This window comes from Diceros bicornis, chromosome 7 (genome assembly GCF_020826845.1).
Source record: "Diceros bicornis minor isolate mBicDic1 chromosome 7, mDicBic1.mat.cur, whole genome shotgun sequence".
Lineage (NCBI taxonomy): Eukaryota > Metazoa > Chordata > Mammalia > Perissodactyla > Rhinocerotidae > Diceros > Diceros bicornis.
The window spans coordinates 31,786,531-31,807,354 of record NC_080746.1 but is presented as its reverse complement, the minus strand read 5'-3'; the positions used below and the strand labels follow the sequence as shown (position 1 = coordinate 31,807,354).

Genomic DNA, 20,824 nt, shown 5'->3' with positions numbered 1-20,824 from the left:
GATTATTTTATGAGCTGAGTTTTTCGTTGTTTAAAATTCTGTTTTGGATATGTTCTCCTAAGGAATTTCCAGTTTAAGGAGACAGTATTGTGTGGCAGATAAGAGTATGGCTCTGGTTTCAAAGTACCTCATTCCAGTTCAGATCTGTGGCACTGTGTGACTTTCTGATTTTGGTTACTCAACCTCCCTATTCCTCAATGTCTTCATCTGTATAATTGGATAATATTAATATTTCTATGTTTGTTATGAGGCTTAAGTGAGCTTATATATGTAAAACATTTGGGAAATTTTACTTGATTAATCTCTCAATAAATATTAGCCATCGTGTGATTATATTATTTTTATTAATGAGCATTATATTAATATTAATGAGCATTTTAAGGAATGATTTAACAGAATTAAATATATATTGTTATATTCTATAAATATAACTGGAGCCAGGAATTTACTTAATATTTTAGAATATTTTTTAGCTTATTTCTAAAATCTTAGAAATGAAACTAATAAAAGTATTTTTTTTTTAATTATAGGTACCAAAGATATACAGTGGGAATTTGTACATGGTTTACTTGAAAATGCTATTTATGGAGGACGTATAGATAACTATTTTGACCTTAGAGTTCTTCAGTCATACCTGAAACAGTTTTTTAATTCTTCAGTAATTGATATTTTAAACCAAAGGAACAAGAAAAGTGTTTTTCCGTATTCCTTATCTCTACCAAAATCCTGCAGCATTTTGGTAAGTAGTAATAATAATCATTTTCAATCTATTACTAGATAGATGCTTAAATTATTTCTTGTATTGTTAAATATATGTTGTTTCTTTTCAAATGCACAAGTAATTATTCACAAATATGGATTATTATTTGTTATGGCAATATGCAGCCTCATTCTCCAAACTCTAGTTAGGTGTCCTGTACAGTTTTGGATCCTTACTGAAGTTTGATGATAGTAGGATATAGTGTGTAGGTGAATCTTGATAGGAGTAACCAAAGACAATTTTAAAAACGTAGGACTGCTGTGAAAATCCAGAATGGGAAAACATTCTGCTTCCTGCCTAGTAGGCGTGAGTGTGCTCTGATATATTAAAAAATATGAAATGTATCCAATATTGCTTAATAAATATCTATGTTCACTTTCTGGCTTATAAATTTAGAGTAGTTCTAAATATATAAGAGGGATTCCTTTTATCTGGCTTTCATGGCAACACATTTGTTTATGTGTATTTATTTTAGCGAGCTGTAGCTTTTTGCTTTGAGTCAGCATATAAAAGCCTCCTATAGTGCCGTCATCTTTTCCTGAAAATAGTACTAAATATAGCCCAAGATTTCAATTCTTGTTTATTTTGCCACAAACCTCTATTTATATAAATGCCCAAATAATTTTTTATTACATAGGGTATTATAATTATACATTTCTTCATGAATTTCCAAGGGATGTGTGTGTGTGTGTGTGTGTGTGTGTGTGTATTCAATTATATAGTTCTTCTCTCAGGATTGTACCTTTTTCTCTCATCCGTATATTTTTCAAGAAAATTCCTTTGTTTCAGTTACATAATTGTCAAAAAACAAAAGCTTAAAAACCAATATTAAATATGTTACTCTTATTGAATATTACATCTATTATGTTATTAAGTATCCCATCTGTTTTGTTTTTTAGTGTCTTTCATTCATTTACTCATTCATTCAATAGCATGCACTGAACATCTGCTTAATGATAGCTCTGTTCCAGACATTGTGGATCTCAAGATGCATCTCTGGAGTTGACTTTCTAGTGAGAGAACCTTAGAGTGAATGAGCAAACAGTTATATCACATAGTTATTTATTGTATACTTGTTTCAGATAGTGTACCTTGACAAGTCTTCTGTCTCTACTGTTTGAGGTTTAAATTGAAAAATAAAATTCATACAGAAAAGTGTACATCATAAATGTACAATACAATGGATTATTATACATTGAACACATGAGTGTGACAGCACTGGGATCAAGAAACAGAACATTATCAGCTCCCCGGAAGTCCTCCTCATGTTCCCTTCTAGTTACTACCTCCCCTACAAAGGATACATTATCCTGATTTCTAACAGCGTAGATTAGTTTTGCCTGTTTTTGTGCTTATTGTAAATAGTATAATTTGGTATATATTCTTTTGTGTCCAAGAGAGGATAAATCAGTCTGGATATGTAGCTCTATTATTTAGGAAACTTGTCAGTGTACGTATAGTCCTAGGTAGCGAGAAGACTGTAGCCAGTCTGGATGAGAAGATTTCACAGCCATTTTGAAATGAGCAAAGTGTATAAATACAAAGAGTAGTAGTTTTAAATTTATAGGATGATTTATGAGAATCAATGTTGAGCTTTCTGTCTAATTGAGTTAGATAGAAGGAGGAAGCCAAGAGTTTCCCAGGAGGATGAGAACACATACGCCCATACACATACACATATATAAATGCATACATATGTATATATACACTCACGTATACATACATATACATTTATCCATGTATTCGTTGTGATTGAACATCTTGAGGAAGTTTACAAATGTTGAGCTATAGGTGAGTAAAACTTTCAAAGAACAGCATGTCTTTGCAAAATTTGATATATTTATAGGTCCCAGGCTTCCTGAAGTCCAACTGTTTCCTTGGAAATACTTTAGGGGCTGCTGCCAAGGATGAGAAAGGTTGATGGGGGTGGGAGGGTGCAGAAAATGAGTCTTCTTACCAAGAACAGTTTCTCCTACTTCAGCAAGAACAGTTTAGATGCATATGCAATACCAGCCTTAAAGTAACTTGTCTCTTCATGAAAACAAACAAACGACAATTCTCATCTTTGGGCCAAACTGAAAAAATCCTCTTGGTCTACACTTAGTTTCCCATCTAGAGTCATGAGTGAATAACTGTTCAGATGCGTGCTTGACAGATCAACCCTTTGCAATGCTTATAGTAATTCTTGGGATGAAGTGATAGGATTATCAATACTTTTCATCACACCTCACCAGCAAACTGAAAACTATGGAATTGCTTTATGATAAAGTGACTTACAAAGCAGTACTTGCATACCAGAGTGTGTGTGTATAGGTTTCTGGGGTTTCTATAAGCTTTAAAAAAAAAAGATTGCTGGAATATTTATCTTGGTATAAGCAGAACTTCACTCTGTAGATTAGTTTTTAGTAAGTTACAGGAAAAATAATTACAGGGTTTTCCTGAAAACATCTAACATAATATCTTACACATAGTAGGCATAGCGACTCAAATATGTTTGTTTTATTCAATTCAGGATCTATTTGAATATGGGGAGGGAGAATAAGAAAATATACTATCAGATAATTTAAGTGTGAAGAAGTAGTAGTGACAAAGAATATTTCCCATAGATAATTGAGTTAATATACAAACTGAAAGTAAGATTTACCTAGAAAATGTAACATACGAATAACTCATAATTTAATACTTCACAGTATTCATTCTTTCTCAATGGTTGTAAGTTCAATCTTTATTGAAAAAGCTGTTTTTTACTTTCTTATATTTAGGACTACCGTGCTATCATTGAAAAACTTCCAGAGGATGACAAACCTAGTTTCTTTGGTCTGCCGGCCAATATTGCTCGCTCCTCTCAGCGCATGATCAGTTCTCAGGTAACCTAAGGAAAGATCTACCTCTTAGAAAAAATGTTGCTACTGAACCTGAAAGAAACAACATTAGATTTTATTTAATACTAAGACCTCACAAGCTCTTATTTAAAATTTTATTAACACAATAGATTCCAGTCTTACCCTAAGTAAATTTTAAATTAGCGAAATAGCTCTATTTTAATACATTTGTTAAAATTAGTAAAATAACATTGAACAGTATCAATTTCACCTAAAATATATTTGTTTTATTCCTGTGATTTATTTTAAATGTAATTTATACAATTGAATATATGTCACTAAATTTAATATTTTTGTAACAAATACCAGATATAGATATATAATTTGCTTTTTTGTATTAGTTTATAAAAGATAAATATTTAATATTTCATATGATTTTACTCATGATTGAATGTTATAAAAATTGGGGGAAGTATGGATTTTTAAATTATTGAGAAATAGGAAAATGTTAGCCATGAACAGTGTATATTCTAGCTTCTATTGACACCAAATAATTATAAGAAGAACTAACATTTATTGACCTCATACTGTGTGCCTGAGAGTATTTTATGTTCAGAAACTTAGTCTTCATAAACTCTGTGAGGTAAGATCTGTTATTTTTCCTTCTCAATAGGTGAGGAAACTGAGATGCAGAGTTAAGTTACTTACTCAAGACCATAGAGCCAGTCAGGAGCAGAACTAGAATTTAAATTCAGGCTGTCTGAATAAAGACGTGGCCTCTGCACCATGTGGTACAGCTGCCCCTCAGGCATAAATGTAGTGCTAAGCTATGCACCCCAAATTATGAACCCTTACCTAAGGTTGTAAAGTTAGATTTTGTTATCTTGTTTAACTGTACAGTTTTGTATTTTTTGCTATTTTAGCCAGCATTTATAAAATTGCATAATGAACAATATAATTAATAATAAAAGAAGAAAGGAAACATCAATTTTAATGTTCATTCTCACATCTTTGTAAAAAAATGTTTAAGTATTTAAATATATGATCATTTATATAATATATAAATAAGTATAAATGTTCTCTGAAATAAATAAGATCTTAACAATTTCTCTTCATCTATGCTAGCTGAAGACACTCTCCAATTCCTTTTCCCTTCTCATAGTGTTAAGTCAGATAGTCCACGGAAGAATGTAAAGTCCTACATGTCCCTTAGCTTCATAATGTACATGATTACACTCTAATCATTTCCCTCCATGCTTTTTAGCTGACCTGAAATACTTATTTTTCAATACCCCTACCAATAACATTTAGGAATTGTATATATATGTTTGTGTTTGCATGTGTGTGTGTATAATTTTACAACAATACTTAAGCAAAACAGGTTAGAATAATTAAAAGGTCATTAAAAGAATAAACAGTTATTTCATAGAATCCAAGAAAGTGTTTACTTTGGGAGCTTTTATCAATAGAAGTTCAAGAGTCTTGTCTTTAAAGCCCTGTTATTAACATAACATGGCTTCCTCAACTTCTAATCTTAGTAGCATTCAGCTTCTGAGAGAATCTGATTTAGCACAGCTTAGATCAAACATTTGATAAAGACAAAAGAATTACATAGAATAGATATAGTCTCAGAGACTTGAGGGAAGGATATAGGGCAAGAAATGCGGAATGCTCAGCATCTTCATCTTGTGGAGAGGCCTAACAGCCACCTATATACATAGCTTCTATTGCTTCTGGAACGTGCGTGACTGCTATTGACAAGATCCCAGAGTGTGAGGGTCGTCTTGGCACTGAGAAGTTGTAGCCTTAGTTTCCCACCAATCTTTTATTATATTTTAGTCACATAGGTCCAGGGCTTATTATTTTATTTTATTTTTTTGTGTGTGAGGAAGATCAGCCCTGAGCTAACATACATGCTAATCCTCCTGTTTTGCTGAGGAAGACCGGCTCTGAGCTTACATCTATTACCAATCCTCCTCCTTTTTTTTTTTCCCCCCCAAAGCCCCAGTAGGTAGTTGTATGTCATAGTTGTACATCCTACTAGTTGCTGTATGTGGGACGCGGCCTCAGCATGACTGGACAAGTGGTGCGTCGGTGCGCGCCCGGCATCCGAACCCCGACTGCCAGTAGCGGAGCGTGTGCACTTAACCACTAAGCCACGGGGCCGGCCCAGGGCTTATTATTTTAGTGTGATCTAATCTCTACTACTTTGTCTTGCCTTAGTATTTAAGTTTTTGTAAATATTTATTGAATGAGAAAAGGATAACATATTCTGTCTGAAGTTTTCTGGTGACACATACTCTCTTAATATTTGTATTTTAGCTGTCGGCCTATTTTACTGTTTATTTACTTAACTATTTAAAAGTTCTTTATTATCATTTTTATACTTCAACAGCTTTTGCAGTAAGTCAATTATTCTGACATTGTTTTTCATAATTAGAAACATGTATGTATAGTTGTGTTAATAAAATTTCTATATTTAGAGCATATTTAGAGGTTTCACTTCAAGTCATATTTGGAGCCACATTTAGAAGAGAACATTCAGATACTAAGAAGTGTGAATGACACTAAGTAGATTAAAGAAAAAACATTATTGGTCATGTGTAACTTTAGGGATATGAAAACTGATGTAGAAGCAGGTATTTGATAATTCGGCATTTTAAAAGCCAAGACCAATGCCAAAGTTGAATAGCCAGTTTTGTGTGAATATGAAGGCTGAAAATGAATTGAGTGCGTCTATACTAGGCAGTAACCACAGGTGGGGTTTATTACAGTGTTAATGATACTTTTGTATAGGTGCTGTGAGTCAGCAGTTATGAGCTTTTTTTTCTTTTTGTAACCTGTTGCAATATTCATGCTGTATAATGTTCTCATCGGCATCAGCTATGGTATTATCCCTTTTTCCTTCAACTCTTCCACCATGTTATAAATGTTGTATGGATGATGTTGCATTAGTCAAAATGTGAAAGTCAAAAGAAAGAGACTTGGGGTTTTATTTTTCATGGTGGGGAGGGGAAGAGACCAATTCAGTGTATTAATTTAAGGTACTCGTGGAATCATATTTATTTGAGATGTCCATGTAGTATCTAGTCAGAAATGTCTAGTATGAATTTGGACTAAATAAACATAGGAGAAAATTCAGATATAGATTTGATTTTTAAAGGATTTGACAAACAGCATATCTGTGAGAGATGAAGCCATGGGAATCAGAGATTAGGGAGCATTGATAGAACAGGAAGAGAAGATGCCTGAAGGTGAGAAAATCCTTGAAAGAATTTTAGCAAGAATAAACTGCAATCAGAAAATAAGATAATCAGGGGCCGGCCCCGTGGCTTGGCAGGTAAGTGCGCACGCTTCACTGCTGGCGGCCCGGGTTCGGATCCCGGGCGCGCACCGACGCACCGCTTCTCCCGCCATGCTGAGGCTGTGTCCCACATACAGCAACTAGAAGGGTGTGCAGCTAGGACATACAACTATCTACTGGGGCTTTGGGGGAAAAATAAATAAATAAAATTATAAAAAAAAAGAAAATAAGATAATCAGAAGAGCATTAACGAACCGTTTCAGGCAATGGGAGGGATGTCAGTGGTTTTTAGGCGGTAGAGGAGGAAGCCTAAGTGCTAAAGATTGCTTAGTGTTGAAAATAAGTCATAGGCCTGACCAATTTTTCAAACCCCTTTGTAGAGCCTCTTCTGTAGAATGTTGGGGGGTGGAAATTGAATTGCAGTGGTTTAGGGGGAGGGAAAGTGAGTGAAAAACTGGGCAAATGAATATAGATGATTAACTTAGGAAGGATGACCAAAACCTATGTCTCTACCAAAAAACTTAAAGGAAAAGATGAAAAGATGGTAATTTAATAGGAATACAAGATTCAGGGAGAAACTGTTATTATTGATGTTGGAAAAGACTGAAGCGTGTTTTTTCCTTAATTCTGTTACGGGACTGTGAGTTACTCAAGGGTAGAGAATGTATTTTTTTCTTGTTTGGTGTTTGGACTGTAGTACAATACTCAACTAAGTATTGCTCTAGTTTTAAAAAAGTATTTTACATTTAAAGCGACTGTAAGTATTGGGTTTTTTTAGTTGATTTTGCGGACAAAATGCTTTTAAAATACTTCTATTAGCTTTTTGAGTAGAGGCCTTTCAAAGTTCCTTTGTTTACCTCATTTCTGGAACTGCCCTTGCCACCATTTTTTGCTCGTTTAAATATTTTGTTCAATACCCAATCCAAAGCACACCCTCTCCATGAAGTATTTGTGTTGGTCCTCTGGGTTTTTCACTTTTATGTGTTCAATTATCCAACAGTAATTGCCTCCAATGTAACTTGACAATATAACTCCAGTAACTTTGGAATAGGTTTTAGAAATGTAGAGATCAATTAAAAATATTCTCTGTTTTGAAGGAATTCAGTCTAATGGGGAAAATAATGTATGAAAAAGTTCCTCTGCAATATAAGGGGTAAAATACAAATGTATTCTGGTTAATTGAGTATGTATCCTGTGAATTTGTATCTCAATGAATGTATGCACTTTTCACTTTTAATTGCTGAAGATTTTTTTACGTGAAGTAGAAGATGATTTTTTTATTGTTTGAACAGAATTTGTGAAGTTAAGACAGTTTGAGTACATGAAGAACACTTTAAAATTAAGCCAAATTAAGCTCTACCAAAGAAATCTTTAAAGCAGAAATTATACTTCTCTTATAATTTCAGAGTTATGAATGTTTCAAATTTTACCTTTTTTATAGTGAAGATTTCTTGTTCCCGCAGCTTATTGTTTTATTAAACAAAACAGATTTTTTTGTTTGAGAAAATGAAAGCTAAACAAAACTAAGTTTAATATTCAAAATCATGTTCTTTCCTCAAATAAGCTTTAAACTGTTATCATTAATGTGTGTCCTTGTTTAGCAAGATGAGGCAGTATCTTCTGTAGGTGACATATATGTTGATTTTTGTCTGCCCAGACATATGAAATACTTAAAATAACACTCAAGAAATAATAGCTCCCATTATTTTGTGTGGTTCTGGTGAGATTGTTAATGACAATGCCATTCTCCTTCGTCTCTTTCACATCCCTTCTCGTCTTGAACCAAAACTGAGCCAAAAACAGTAATCTTATCTCCTTGGTGAAGATAGAGTGTGGCACCTGCAAAGTGACTCCGATTCCTTCCCTGGATTGATGATCAGACACTGAGACCAAAATTGTGCTCTTTTCATTGGATTAGATAAGTTGGAATATTAGAACTCTATTCCTGATAGTGGCCATACTGGGCGTGAAAGAAGGAAGACCATCGTAATCCACAATAAGTTAACCTCAGGGATAGAAAGAAATGTAAAGAGCATTGTTCTACTCTTACATCGACAGAAGAAGCCAGACAAACCAAGTTAAATGACTTTTCTTGAACCTATCAGAGAGATGAGATTGCAGAGCAACAACTAACTGAAATCTAAGGAGAGACAAGTGCCTGCAGGTGGTGACAAGACACAAGCATTTGATTACCTGGAGTAGGTGCTGCCAGGTGCTGGTGAGAATTCAGCTGGAATAGTTAATGAATTGGTTAAGGCCAAGTGCAGGCTGCTAGAGAATGAAGGCCCAGATACGGAGTGAATTCTCACCTCTTGCGGGCTTTTTCTCCATGGACCCCCACCTGATGAAAGTGCTTAGAAAGCTTCCTTTGTGGTGGTGGCCTGGGGGAGGGGAACAGAGTCACTTTGGGAGGAGGAGGGCCATGAAACTCTGCCTCTGTCTGCCTTATGGAACAAAAGACTTAATCTGTGAGGAGAGGGGCAAAAACCAAAACAAGGGAAAAACCACTGTTGCCCTTAGGGCACTGGTGAAAACAGTGCAAGTGGGAGAAGGAAATAGGAAAAAAACTTTCTCTCTCTGTTAGGGGAAGGAATCTGTGCCCCAATTACAGTTTGGAGGGGGAGGAGCAATGAGAAGTCTGCATCCGAGAGACTTAGGGACACAGTGTCTACCTAAGACTGAAGCTTAATCAGAACAACAAGAATGCTGCCATCCCTCATCCCCCACCACCAGGCTAATAAGTGTCAAGTAATAAGTGGCAATGATTCCAGTGGCGGAAGGGTTGTAAGAATGCAGACAGACCCTGTCTGAGGTATAATAGCAAACAGAAAAAGCCCTCTAGACCTGTGGGAGGGCGTAGAAATTTGTGCTAGGCCCAGAACTACAGCTGGGACAGGGGAAGAGTCTCTGAGAAGGCCGTATCTCCAAGACCCGTAAATATAGTGTCTATCTAAGACTGAGGCTTAATTAGAAAAACGGAGAATGGGCTAGTAAACATTGAGTAGTAAGTAACAGTTTTATACTGCTGAGAGAGTCACAAGAGATAGACCCTCTCTGAGGTACAGAAAAAGAGAAGACCTAAACATGAGAATGGAGCAGACGTTGATAAAAACCCACTGCCAATCCAGCCCCCAGCCTTAATAAAAGGTATCTACAGAGGAATTTGAACCCTGTGGTATACTAAGGGTAACTCTAGCAACAGCAACTCTCAAATGTAGCCCAACTCCTGACTTAGTTAATACAAACTCCCTCACTAAAGGACTAACAGAAGGAAAGGCGTGCCCATTTCCAAGCATTAAACTACCTTAGCATCTACTGGTCTACACAAAATGTTCATCTCTTGACAAAACATTATAGGACATATGAAAATGTAAGAAAAGATAACATAGTCTTTTGGGAATTTTGTCTTTTGAGAGACAAAACAATCAATAGAACCAGACTTTGATATGACATGGATGTTGGGAACTAACAGACAATTTAAAATAATTATGATTTGTATGCTAAATGTTCTCATGGAAAAGGTAAACAATATGCAAAATCAGATGGTTAATTTCAGCAGAGATATAGAAACTATTAGAACCAATAAAATGTATAACAGCAAATAAAATGAAAGTGCTAGAAATGAAAAGTACAGTAACAGAGATGATATCTTCAACAAGCTAATCAATAGACTTGAAGCAGCCAAGGAGAGAATCAGTGAAATTGAAGATAGATCAATAGAAGTTACCCAGACTGAAACACAGGAGGAAAAAAGAGTGAAAGTAAAAAATACAACAAAGCATCCAATATTGTGGGACAATATCAAATAGTCTAACAGTTATGTAATTGGAATCCACAAGTCCATGAAGCTCAAAGAACACCATGCTAGATAAATCCCCACTGCACTCCAAGAAAAACAAACCCACCTAGGCATAAAATATTAAACTGTTGAAAACAAAAGACTAAAATACTAAAGATGGCCAGAGGGGGAAAAAAAAGACACAGTACATACAAAGGAACAAAGATAATTATTAAAGCAGCCTTCTCCTCAGAAGCCATTCAAGTCAGAAACAATGGAATGGTAACTTTAAAGTGCTGAACGAAAAGACTTTCAACTCTGAATTCTATACCTAGCAAAATATCTTTAAAAAATGAAGAAATAAAGTCTTTCTTAGACAAACAGAAACAGAATTTATTGCCAGAAGATTTACTCTCTAAGATTGTTACAGAAGTTTTTCAGGCAGGAGAGTTGTGATACCAGACAGAATATTGGATCTACACAAAAAAATGAAGAACTCTGGAAATGGAACAAATGAAGTTTAAGCTAAAGTTTTATTTTAATTTCTCTGAAAGATAACTAACTATGCAAAGCAAAAAAAGCAGTAGCAATCTCTTGTGTGTTTATAGCATATGTAAAAGTAAAATGAGGAACAATAGCACAAAAGTTAGGAGGAAGGAACTGGGAGTATACCTCCCAGTAAGGTCCTCTGTAAGGTCCTTACAGAGCATGTGGAACAGTGTAATAGTATTTGAAGACTGACTCTGATTAAATCAAGATATATACTATGAGCCCAAGACAACCATTATTTTTTTTAACAAGTTATAAATAATAAGTTAATAGTGGAGATAAATTGAAATAATGAAAATGCTCAATTGAGGACTGGAATTGTATATTAGCATATTTTATGACCTTTGAGAAAATAATATTTTTATCCAGATTGCAAGTAATGTGCTGTATAGAATCAACTGAATGTAGAATACTGTAGGGGAGGAAGAAAATATTTGTCTTCCATTCTTCTAGATTCTCAGCTGGGGCTTTGTAAGAAAAGACAGATTAACAAGACAAAAGCATACAGGTTTATTTAATATAAGTTTTACGTGACTTGGAAGCCTTCACAAGGAAATGAAGACCAGTAAGAAGCCGTTAAACCTGAGCGTTTTTATGGCAGCTTTGCTGAAGAGTGGAAAGCAATGGGAAAAGGGGATAGCACAAGGGGCTATGAACTAAGAATAGTGAGCTGGGAGAAACTTAGCAAGGCTATTTATTCAGATTTCTCTCCGTGTCTTCTGTCTTCAGAGGTTAGGATGCTCCTTTCCTCCAGATTAATGAGGACACCTCTCACAAAGGGTATTACGAACTGCTTCAGGGGAAGGTCGGAGAGTCCTTCCTGTACCTGCTGTTTCTCAGATTCCTTTAGTGTGAAATACAGTATGCCAAGGTGCCATATTTTGAGATAATGTGTCCTGTGTTGTTAATCTAAATAGTGAAAATGTCTTGAGTAAGCCACAGGTTTAGGAAAGATTTTTAAGACCGTGGGAGACTTGAACATGTTTGTTGACTGAGATAAAGCAACCAGTGTAGAGGTAGAGATTGGGTATGTGAGAGGTGGAGTGACTTATACAAACAAGGTCCTATAGGAGACTTGGGCAGATATGTTAGCCTTGTAAAGCAGAGAGGATAATTCTTCCTTAAAGATGAGATGAAAAAGAATATGAGTAAACAAAAAGAGGTATTTTGAAATAGATGAAATTTGAAGGCTCTCATGCCCTTGGTTTCCTGGATCTTCTCATTAAAGTGTGAGCTTAGAAGTTTAGGAAAGTGGGAAAAGTTTAGATAAGTCTCTGTGGTTAGGGTTTGTCAGAGGGAATCTGATAATGCTCAATGAGAATGGATGGCATGAATTTGTAGTGAAATGTCTTATTCTTACTTCCTTTCTTCAGTATCTAATTGTTTTCTAGTTGCTGGTAACATCTGTTTTTTGTCTCGTACTTATAATGATTTTTAAAGATACTTTTTGTCTTTATAGATCATTAGCTTTAATTTTATATTTAGACTAGTTTAGTGCTGATGTGAATTATTCTCAAGCCATTTCACTACTGAGATTTATTAAAATTTTATCTCTAAAAATATTAACATTGTCAGTCTTTTTACTATTACCCATTCTAGTGGGTGTGAAATGGTATTTCATTGTGGTTTTAATTTACATTTTTCTGATGACTAATAATATTGAGCAACTTCTAATGTGCTTATTGATTATTTGTATATCTTTTTGTGAAGTGTCTCATCAAATCTTTTGTGCATTAAAAAAAAATCCATCATTGGTTGTCTTACTAATGAGTTGTAAGGGTACTTTATCATTTCACCTATTGAATTACCTTGGCTCCTTTGTAAAAAATCAAACCGTGTATATTGACCGTGTATATGTGGGCATATTTAATGGACCCACTACTATTCTGTCCATTTGCTCTGTATGTCTATTAGTATGTTAAAACATGTCTTGATTACTGTAATTTTGTGGTCAGTCTTTAAATCAGATAATCTAAAGTCCTCCAACTTTATTCTTCTTTTTTAATATTGTTTTAAAATCAGTTTGTCAATTTCCACTAAAAAACTTACTGGGATTTTGATTGGGATTCCATTGAAACTGGAGATCAATTGGAGGAGAATCGAAGTATCAGTATTGGGTTTACAGAGCTATAAACATGGCGAATTTTTTCAATTTTTAGGTCTTTTAAAATATATTTCTGTGATCTTTTTGAATTTACTTATCTTTTCTGATGCTATTTTAAATAAGATTGTTATTCTGTGACCTTGCTAAATTAAATTACTAGTTAAATAACTTTTTTTGTAGCTTCCTTAGGTTTTTCTATGTAAACAATCATGTTGTCTGCAAATAAGGACAGTTTTACTTCTTCCTTTCCAATCTGTTTGTATTTTATTTTTCTTGCCTTTTAAATGTGACTAGGATCTCCAGAAAGTGGTGAACAGCAGGAATAGACTTTGCCTTGTCCTTATCTTAGAGAGAGAGCATTCTGACCATTAAGCGTGATGTTAGCTGAAGGTTTTTTTATAGATGTCCTTTATCAGATTGAGAAAGTTTCCTTCTGTTCTTACTTATGATCTTATGTCAAGTGCTTTTTGTACATCTACTGAGATGATTATATGATTTTTTTTCTCCTTAATTCTGTAAATATGATGATTTACATTGATTTTCAGTGTTGAAGCAATCTTTCATTCCTTGAATAAACTCCATTTCCTTGCTGGATTTAATTTGCTTATATTTTGTTAATCATTTTTGCATCTATGTTCACAAAAGATATTAGTGTTTCATTTTATTTTCTGTAATATCTTTTGATATTTTTGATAACTTTTCATATTAGAATCATGCTACCTCATAAAATGAATTGGAAAGTCTTTCTTCCTCTTGTATTTTTTGGAAGCGTTTGTGTAGGATTGGTATTTCTTTCTTGGATGTTTGATAGAATTCACCAGTAAACCATCTGAGCCTGAAGTTTCTTTATTAGATAGTTTTAAAATTACAAATTTGACTTCTTTCATTTTTATGTCTAGTCATTTTTATTTTATTTTTCCTATGTCAGTTTTGGTTCTGTCTATCTATCTATACCAAGGAATTTGTCCATTCATCTAAATTATCAAGTTTATTGGTATAATGTTGTTCATTACTTTTTTTATTATCCTTTTAATATAGTCTTTGTGTTATTCTTGTGTTTGTTTCTCTACTTAATATGTCTTTTTTTCCTCTGGCTTCTTTATATATTTTCTTTTCATAACTGATTTTCAATAGTTTGATTATAGTGTATATTTCTTTTTATCTTACTATTCATGTTCATTGAGTTTCTTGAACCTGTTGTTTTATAATTTTCATTAAATTTGGAAAAAAAATTTTGCCCACGATTACTTCTGAAATTTTTATTATGTGCTTGGTACTATCCTAATGCTCAGTGGGATTCTCTTTGTTTTTTGAATCTCTATCTCTATGCATTGATTTTGATAGTTTCTTTTGCTATTGATAGAGGGCTTCAGAACATTAGGCTTAATGCCTTCTATAGTATTACCTAGGGGAGAGGTCTCTTTGTAGTTAAGGACGTCTACTACCATATTAGGAAATTCTTGCCATGCCATTGTTATTTATTTTCACATATTCTTTCTTACTGCATCATTGAACCAATAGCAGGCCTGGACATAGTCTACCAGAAGCCTCAGAAAGATGGTGGCAATATGGTAACATGACATAGCAATTTCATGTCTAAATGTTTATTCTTAGTAAATAATCAGACATAAAGGTACAGGGATACTCATTGCAACATTATTTACATAGCAACATTTTATAAAATCAAAATGGCTAACAATAGGAGAGTGGTAAAATAAGTTATGGTATACTCACTAAAGCACCAAACCCTTTAAAAATCATATTTTAGGGCAGTGTTCTTAACCTTTTCTTTTTCGTAATGGACATGTAAAATTGATAAGGAACTCAAAGCTTTAACCAGATTGGTGAAATTTTTTTTTTTTTTTTTTTTGGTGAGGGAGATCAGCCCTGAGCTAACATCCGTGCTAATCCTCCTCTTTTTTTTGCTGAGGAAGACTGGCTCTGAGCTAACATCTATTGCCAATCCTCCTCCTTTTTTTTCTTCCCCAAAGCCCCAGTAGATAGTTGTATGTCATAGTTGCACATCCTTCTAGTTGCTGTGTGTGGGACGCAGCCTCAGCATGGCCAGAGAAGCAGTGTGTCGGTGCGCACCTGGGATCCGAACCTGGGCCGCCAGTAGCGGAGCGCACGCACTTAACCACTAAGCCACCGGGCCGGCCCCACATTGGTGAAATCTTAAAGTAGTATCAAGTATTTGAATCAGTCAAAGTAGTATCAAGGTTATCTACTTGGTTCTTTGAAAGCTGCTGTGCACAATAACCATATGCACTGATCTGTACCAGTAACACCAGCTGCCGTCTGTATACCAGACTTCTTTGTGGAATCACTCATTCAAAATCTTGGCAGTAGATATGTAAGCCCTAAATTATCCAAATAATTCTGTTGCTTTCTATTTCTTTCTCAGATTTGTCTCCGTGTCCTTGTAACAGCAACAGATTCACATCTTTACAGCTTCTTTTTGCTTTTCTTTCCCTCTTTTTAAATTCAACAGTTAACCTACGATCACAGATGTAGATTATTTAAAGTAATCACCAAACTGACATAATTGTCTTTCTAGCTAAGTTAAATCCCGGAAAATCTCTCTCAGGGTAGCGGTGTTGGCCACTTACCTGAGGATTATCTGGGAAGTTTGTTTTAACAGGTAGATTCCTAAATTTCATCCAAGATCCGTAAAATTAGACTATTTGAGAGGGGGGCTTTGGAATCTGCATTTTGGGTGATTCTTAGGCACCTTCAATTTTGAAAGCATCTGTAGTAGAGTGATGAGAAACTGCAGAAAATTCCTCGTTTTGGTGTTCTAAATGACATGAAATCTGCGTATCAGATTCTTTTTTTTTTTTTTTTACAATCTAGTCCAAACAAAGTCACATTTCTCACTCGACTATAGGCTCAGAATTAAAAACAAAAAACCCTTAGCTGCTAAGGTATTATACTACTGGAAGAGACTTTGAAAATGATCTATTCAAACGATATTGAGAGCGATATTGAGTTCCTGTTGTCGTACACTGGTAAGCAGAAGGCTCAGCAAGATAACGCAGCTTTCTTGAACTGTTCAATTCGCCTCATTGAAAGCTGCCTTCAAGAATTCCATTCTTTCAGAAATTTTTTTCTCAAATGAATGTTTTAAACCTGGGAGTTTCCTGAATTTGGTAACTGCCAGTTTTGCTCTTCCATTTAAAACCAAAAAAAAAAAAAAAAGGCTTTTTTTTTGGTACTGAGTTTGTGATTTGGTTCCATGGCTACGAGAAAAAAATGTCCTATCATTGAATATCATTTCAGACCTTTTACTTAACAATTTCAAGCTGTGATTTATGGAATTAATAAACTCAAGGATATGGTAAAGTGCAATTCTTAAAATAGTCTTCAACAAAACCACTCCCTCACTTTCTCTAGAAATCAGTGAATCTCTAGAGCAATCTGAGATAATTGCTATGAAATTTTGGTACAAATACTTCTTACTTCTGTGCATCTAGTCAATACCCTGCCTGATTCAGAAAAAAAGTCTTAAAAGTCATTTGAATCCCCATTTTACGCAAGCACTTAAATCTTTCTATGGAGATTTTAGATATAGTCAAATAAGACTTGGCCTCTGGGCAAAGACTTCCTTATTCTTAGGCCAGCACAACTCTATCCAGGGAGAAAGATCTTCTGACAAAAGAATGGACATTTTCGTATTCTGTAGATGGTCAGTAGCAATAGTCATTTTTCTCTAGTCACTTCTAAATTCCCATCTAACTCAGAGTAAAAACATTCCTTACGAAGGTGTACAAGCACCGAGGTGCTCAGGCCTTTTACTCCCTCTTTGCCTTTCTCTTCTAGTCCTCTTCACATTGCTCACTCTGGGGCAGCCACACTGGCTACACTCCCCTTGAGTTTCTGCCTAAGAGCCTTTGCATTTTCTGTCCGCTTTGCCTGGTGCATTCGTCTCCTAGATATCTGCATGGCTTACTACATACTTACTTTTATTGCTTTCAGGTCTCTAAATGTTACCTTATCAAATAGGTCTTTCTTGACCACTTTTATAAAATAGTAACTTCCCTCAACACGTAGTTTTGCTTATTCTCCTTAACCTGCTTTGTTTTTTCGTAAAACTTAGGTTTCTCTAGGACCTGTACATGTTTCTCTAATTTTGAACTTTTTACTATATTTTCAAAATACAATCTTCGATACATATAAAAGACTATATATGTAACATTAATACATATATAAATAAAATATTAAAAGCATGATGATATAATGAAACCCGTGAACCAATAACTACCCAAGAACTAGGATATTACCAGTCACTGTGTCATCTTATGTGATTCTCTTTTATCCTATCTGTCTGCCTTTCTGCTGAAGGAGCCATCATTCTGATTGTTGTGTTTAAAACTTTTTTAATAGTTTTTTTTTCTTTTTTTGTGATGAGGAAGATTGGCCCTGGGCTCACATCTGTTGCCCATCTTCTCCCCCTTTTTTCGCTTGAGGAAGATTGACCCTGAGTTAACATCTGTGGCAGTCTTCATCTAGTTTGTGTGTGGGTCGCCACCATAGTGTGGCTTGATGAGTGGTGTAGGTCCACACCTGGGATCGGAACCCGCGAACCCCAGGCCGCCGAAGCAGATCGTGCCAAACTTAACCACTATGCCACTGGGCCGGCCCCATTATAGTTTTATACTTTTTAAATAGTTGTATTACATGTATCCATTCACACACACACATTTGTGCCTAAAAATGAATTGTTTTATTTTGCTTATTTTTGAACTTTATAAAAAGGTGTGTTGTATGTGGTATTTTAGGACTTGCTTATTTCATTCCACATTATTTTTCTAAGATTTATTTATGCTATTGCTTTAGCTGTAGTTTCATTCATTATGATTGCATATAATATTTCATTATGTAAATATAACAATTTGTTTATCCATTTTTTTGGTTATAAACAATGCTACTATGAACATTTGTGTGCATGTCTCCTGGTATGTCTGTGCAAGAGTTTCTCTGGGGTATATACTTAGAAGTAGAATTGTGTCAAATTGCTTTTAGTAGTTGTACTAATTTACTTTCTCACCAGCAGTGTGTAATATCTACATCCTTTTATTCCCACCAGTACTTGGTATTTTTGGACGCCTTCATATTTGCCAATCTAGTGGGTTAAAATGGTATCTCATCGTGGTCTTAATTTGTATTTTTAATTACTAATGAGATTGAACATCCTGTCATATATTTATAAGCCATCTCTGCTTTTTTAATTGGAAGGACAGCAATGAGACAGATGTGGCTGAAGCGCAGTGAGGGAGAGGGAGACAGGTGGGATATGAGGGCAGGAGGTAGCAGGGGTAGAGGGGCACTAGATAACATTGAGCTTCATGAGCCATGGTAATAACTAGATCACTGTGGTAGCATGTCATGTAGAGAATTGACGACAGGGAGTAAGACTTAAAGCAGGGAGACAAGTTAGAAAGCAATTGCAGTAGGCTATGTTATGGCTCAAAAATGGTAGCAGGTTTTGGAAAGGGATTGTTATTGATCAAATTCCTTATTAGCTTTAATTCTTCTATAAAAGAAGTTCTATAAAAGTAATGTTTATTTTTCTATAAGAGCTACATACTTTTTGAGCCTGACTACATATTCATTTATTTTTTCCTAAACGTGCTTTCAAGTTCCAGAACTTTATTATTTTTTTCATAGACTCAATAGCAATTTCATAGCAAAATTCTTAAAATGTGTTATATTTATTCTTAAAATGTAATGATGGTTTTTCTGTTGCCAAAGATTTGAGGATTAATTGCTAGCGTAATAATTTTAGCAACCTCACATTGAATGGCTTTTGTGAGCTCAGCAGCTGTGGTTACTCATACTGAGCAGCTGCAGTTATCCTGACTCTAATGGTTTTTCATCAGTTATTAGAGAAGTCACAAGTTCCTGGTAAATTCAGTTTTTGAAATTAGGAAGCTTAAGATGTTCTTTTCTCTCAGATATCTTCCATTTGAATATATAAACTCATATTTCAGGAACATATTTATTAGCTACAGCTTTGCCAATAGCACCATCAGCAAACAGAGGTAATATATATACTTTGATACACAGTGTAGTAACTTCTGACTTCTAACTGCAGGCAGTTAGAAGTCAGAAGTTTGAATACTCGTCACATTTTGAGTTCTAAGACCATTTCAGACAAAAGCAAGTAAATTGAAAGACATTATCAGTCTATTTAATTTTGTAATATACACAATGATTCTATATTTACTACTTTCGAATGTTTACAGGGACATACTAAGTTCACTAATATTATAAACTTGATTTTTTACTTTTATAGGTTATCATTTAGTAAAAAATAAAAGTATCTCTTGGTTTGAAAAATGGTAATTAAAGGGAAAGAATTAAGCATTTATATTACCTTTCCTTTGTGAACTGTATTTCATGGTAATGAAAGAAAAATTGATGAAAGTAAGTTCTTCTTTATTGAATAATCTAGATAATAAATATAGAAGGAATGATAGTATTTAAAATATCACTATTTTATAAACTGTGATAAAATAATTGATTCAGATAATTATTATCAAAGGTTGAAACCATTAGATGGAAGGTTGATGGGGGAAAAAAAGAGAGGGATCAGCTGTCACTACTTGTACCCAGTCATCCGTCTTTGTGTCACAAAGAGGAGGCATTCAGACAGTATGTGCCTCCTGATGTGATGCAACATGAAGTACACTTTGCAAAAGTATTGTTTCCAAAAAAAGTGAACCTGAATCTAATCCAGCCTTTAGAGCTAATTTCCAGTTAATGGGAAACACAGGAGGTAAAGGAGCAAATTAAATAACACCAGTGGATCTAGACTGTGGGACGTTCTGCAAGATAACTGACTCAGTTTTATCAACAGGTTAATGGCATACAAAGAAGGGAGGGCAGAGAAACTGCTCTGTATTAAGGAGACTTAAAATACGTAACAACTACATGACCTTTCTATGGATACTAATTCAAATAATCCAATTTAAACAAATTTTGAGACCATAAGGGAAATTTAAATGTGGAGTGAGTATTATATGACACTGATGAATTTTGATTAATTTTGTTAGGTGAAGTAACAGCATTGTGGTTATGCCCATTTTTTTTGAGATACGTACTGAGTATGTAGGAGTTAAATACCGTGTGGCCTGGAATTTGTTTTAAAACACTTAAGGAATAATAACAACAAAATAAAAGAAAATAAATTAGGGATTGAAGCAAATACAGGAAAGTCTTGACCATGGTTGAATCTGGATGATGGGTATCTTTGTGGTATATATACACAATGGAATACTACTCAGCCATAAGAAATGATGAAATCCAGTCATTTGTGACAACATGGATGGACATTGAGGATATTATGCTAAGTGAAATAAGTCAGAGGGAGAAGGTCAAATACCATATGATCTCACTCATAAGTACAAGATAAACAGAACAACAAATAAACACATAGAGACAGAGATTGGATTGGTGGTTACCAGAGGGGAAGGGGGAGGGAGGAGGGCGAAAGGGATGATTAGGC

The 20,824-nt window shown here is 34.7% G+C and overlaps 1 protein-coding gene across 1 annotated transcript in view; it reads left to right on the top strand.

The window, feature by feature from the left end:
• The window catches only part of DYNC2H1 (dynein cytoplasmic 2 heavy chain 1), a 292,655-nt gene that overhangs the window by 180,924 nt on the left and 90,907 nt on the right, over window positions 1–20,824 (top strand). The window contains exons 81-82 of the mRNA XM_058545326.1: window positions 531–739; window positions 3,523–3,627. Coding sequence (XP_058401309.1) covers window positions 531–739; window positions 3,523–3,627 — 314 coding nt within the window. The remainder of the gene's footprint in view (window positions 1–530; window positions 740–3,522; window positions 3,628–20,824) is intronic.